This window comes from Limulus polyphemus, unplaced genomic scaffold (genome assembly GCF_000517525.1).
Source record: "Limulus polyphemus unplaced genomic scaffold, Limulus_polyphemus-2.1.2 Scaffold1908, whole genome shotgun sequence".
In the NCBI taxonomy this organism is placed as follows: Eukaryota; Metazoa; Arthropoda; class Merostomata; order Xiphosura; family Limulidae; genus Limulus; species Limulus polyphemus.
In genome coordinates this window covers 113,776-116,620 of record NW_013667518.1, presented here as the reverse complement: position 1 = coordinate 116,620, position 2,845 = coordinate 113,776, and the positions used below count along the sequence as shown (strand labels likewise).

The 2,845-nt window shown below is 28.8% G+C and overlaps 1 protein-coding gene across 1 annotated transcript in view; it reads right to left on the bottom strand.

The window, feature by feature from the left end:
- LOC106465322 (interferon-related developmental regulator 1-like) overlaps positions 1–2,845 on the bottom strand; it is a 28,893-nt gene that overhangs the window by 20,780 nt on the left and 5,268 nt on the right. The window contains exon 2 of the mRNA XM_013925532.2: positions 1,960–2,088. Coding sequence (XP_013780986.1) covers positions 1,960–2,088 — 129 coding nt within the window. The remainder of the gene's footprint in view (positions 1–1,959; positions 2,089–2,845) is intronic.

Below are 2,845 nucleotides of genomic sequence, written 5' to 3'. Positions count from 1 at the left end.
GTTATTTGATATGGTAACATAAGTCCACTTGTGTCGCGTCATTGTAACTTTTGTATTGTTATCCGGGCACAGGTGAAAGGTCAATATGATAAAAATAAATATATATAAATGTATAATGTTATGACATTTAAGCTATGTAGTCTAAATATTTATGTTTTCATGTTATAATTTGTTGTCATTCTAGAATGAGAGGCATAACTTATATTTTTTCTTAATGTTTTATGGTGGTTACGAGATCAGTCCAATCTGCCGAACCCATACAGAGATTCATTACTGAAAATAACAGATAAAGTTTTTTCTTAAGAAACATTTGATAACTATTTGGACATTATAAAGATTTTGCATGTGAAATTTGAAAATTTTCTAATGCATAAAAGTAATTTTAATCTTAAAGTGAAAAATTACTTTGCATGTTAGATAGGCAACATGTGAGAAGAAAAAAAGTCATCCGAAAAACATTGCTTTACAAACCTTAAGACTTGATATTTTATGTATGAAAGCATTGTAATGTTTACTAATAATGTACCAAATTTCATTCACATTCACTTACTAATTTAAAAAGTTATAGCATGAATACTATAACAAGCACAAAATGGTTGCGAGGTCAATCCTAACGATCGTGCCTGTGCTGAAAGAGTTCATGTGTAATAATGAATATGAATACCTTGACATTTATGTAAAAGAGCATCATCAATACACTACAAACATTACTACTGTTTAAAGCTTTCATTATCCTTCTTGCCATGTATATTAGTTCAAGTTCAACTAAATATAAATAGGCAACGATGAGCTAAAGTTATCTTCCATAAGTATTCCTCATACTTGCTAAAAGATGTGGTGGCCAAATTTACATATCAATTTAAAAAATATATAGGTCATAAGAGTTTATAGTGAAACAATTTACTTTTTATGAGTAACATTATCACAGTTACAATCTGTATTTACTCACAGAAAGCATTAATTTGAAACATTTTGAAGATGAAAAACACCACAAGAGTAATTTCTCATAAGTAGAGGTTGGCATGACTGGATTTTATGTTTATAACTTGAAGGTTATATTGAGGGTTTTCTTGCCTTTGAGTTTTAATAGGAAATATTAAAGTATAGGCTTACTTCATGAGAAGTGTGTGTGTGTGTTAGTGGTATGTGACTTCTGTTGGTTTGCTTTTGATAAGCTATTTACTGAAATAAGCCCAAACATCACAACCCTGTAAAACAGAAAGAGATTTCAAGTGATTTCATTACCACAGCAGAAACTTTTTGTATGACATTAAAACTACTCTATCAACAAAAAACGTTTAAAAGAATAACATGTAGTTCCTGAAATAAGTGTTTAGTGTGTTAGTATTTTATATGTAAATTATCTGTCAATCTGTGCCTTGCCTGTCAGAACAACTACATCTGAAAGTTATCTTGTATCCTCTAATATTTGTACAATGTAACAAAGAAAAACTAGTCTTGGTTGACCTTACATTTGTAAAATTGAGAATTATGCAATCTATATGATACATCATTACCTCTAAAATGGTAAATTTATTGCGAGATGAATTATATAAACTTTTAAGTAGTACTTTAAATTAAGAAATGAAGCTATTTCAGAATATTATTTAATATTGAGCATTTAGAAATTGTGATATTAATGTTAATTTGTATTCCACTACAGATTAAATTTAGAAAGTGTGATCTTCCATTTTAAAATCAACAACTTTAAATTTAGGAATTACAATTTTAATCCAATAAAAAGTAAGCAGGTTTGGCAGGCTGTCTTGATATATATAATGTTTTTTACTACATTTTATACATATCATACAAGTGTTATCAAAAAAAAAGGTGTAAAATTTTAAATTCATGTAAACACAACTAATCCAGCAACCAATAAATTCATATCTACCAAGCAGAAACCGTCACTTGTTGTACACTAAATTACAGATAACCAGACACTTAAAATTATCAACTTACAAGTTCCATCATCACTACCAAATCGAGATTCAGAAACATTACTGATAATGCTTGCATTGTCAAAGTTGGATTCTTCTTCACTTCCTACCACGAGATTTGCATCAAGCTTTGGAGCAGATGTCCTACCTCCTTAAAAAAAAAGAGAAAGATTATTTATATTTATGCTAAACGTGAGAATTGCAGTTTTAGGTTAAATAGTTTTTATCATACATATTTAGCCAAGAAATACAAGTACTTGACAGAACACTGTGCATAACAAATTTGCACAAGTGTTTATAATACTGCATATTTACAGACATTGATTAAAAGTCAAAGGAGGCAATTATCTCTATACAAGTCACTGGTTACTATACATCACCTGGAATACTATGTACAGTTTGTCTCCTTATCTAAGAAAGGTACTAACTTATTTGGAAATAGTTGAAGAAGGCTATTAGAATAATTCCAGGGATGAAGGGATTGTCTTTTGGGAAATATTAAAGTGTCAATTTCTTTCTCTTTTAGAAAAAAAAAAATAGTAGGAAGTGATCTTAACGAAGTTTACAAAATTATCTGGTGGATAAATAGGATAAAAGCCTGACTTTTTTGCTGTATTATAAATATAATAGAACAAGACACAAAATGAAGTTTTGGAATAAAACACTTGGCTCCAGTTAACCCTTTCTATATGGATCATGTGTGAAAGGCCATGTCATTGCTTTATTGACTTGCATTCAACATTTTATTGAACTACTATTTCATGAATTTATGTCAATAAGTTTGGTATCAAACTGTAGATTATTATTCAGATTTTAGTATTATACTTTACTCAATTTCTTAACTTAAAAAAAAAAAAAAAAAAAAAAGTTAAACATCAATTTTTGTGTCACATGGTATGTTGAATGCA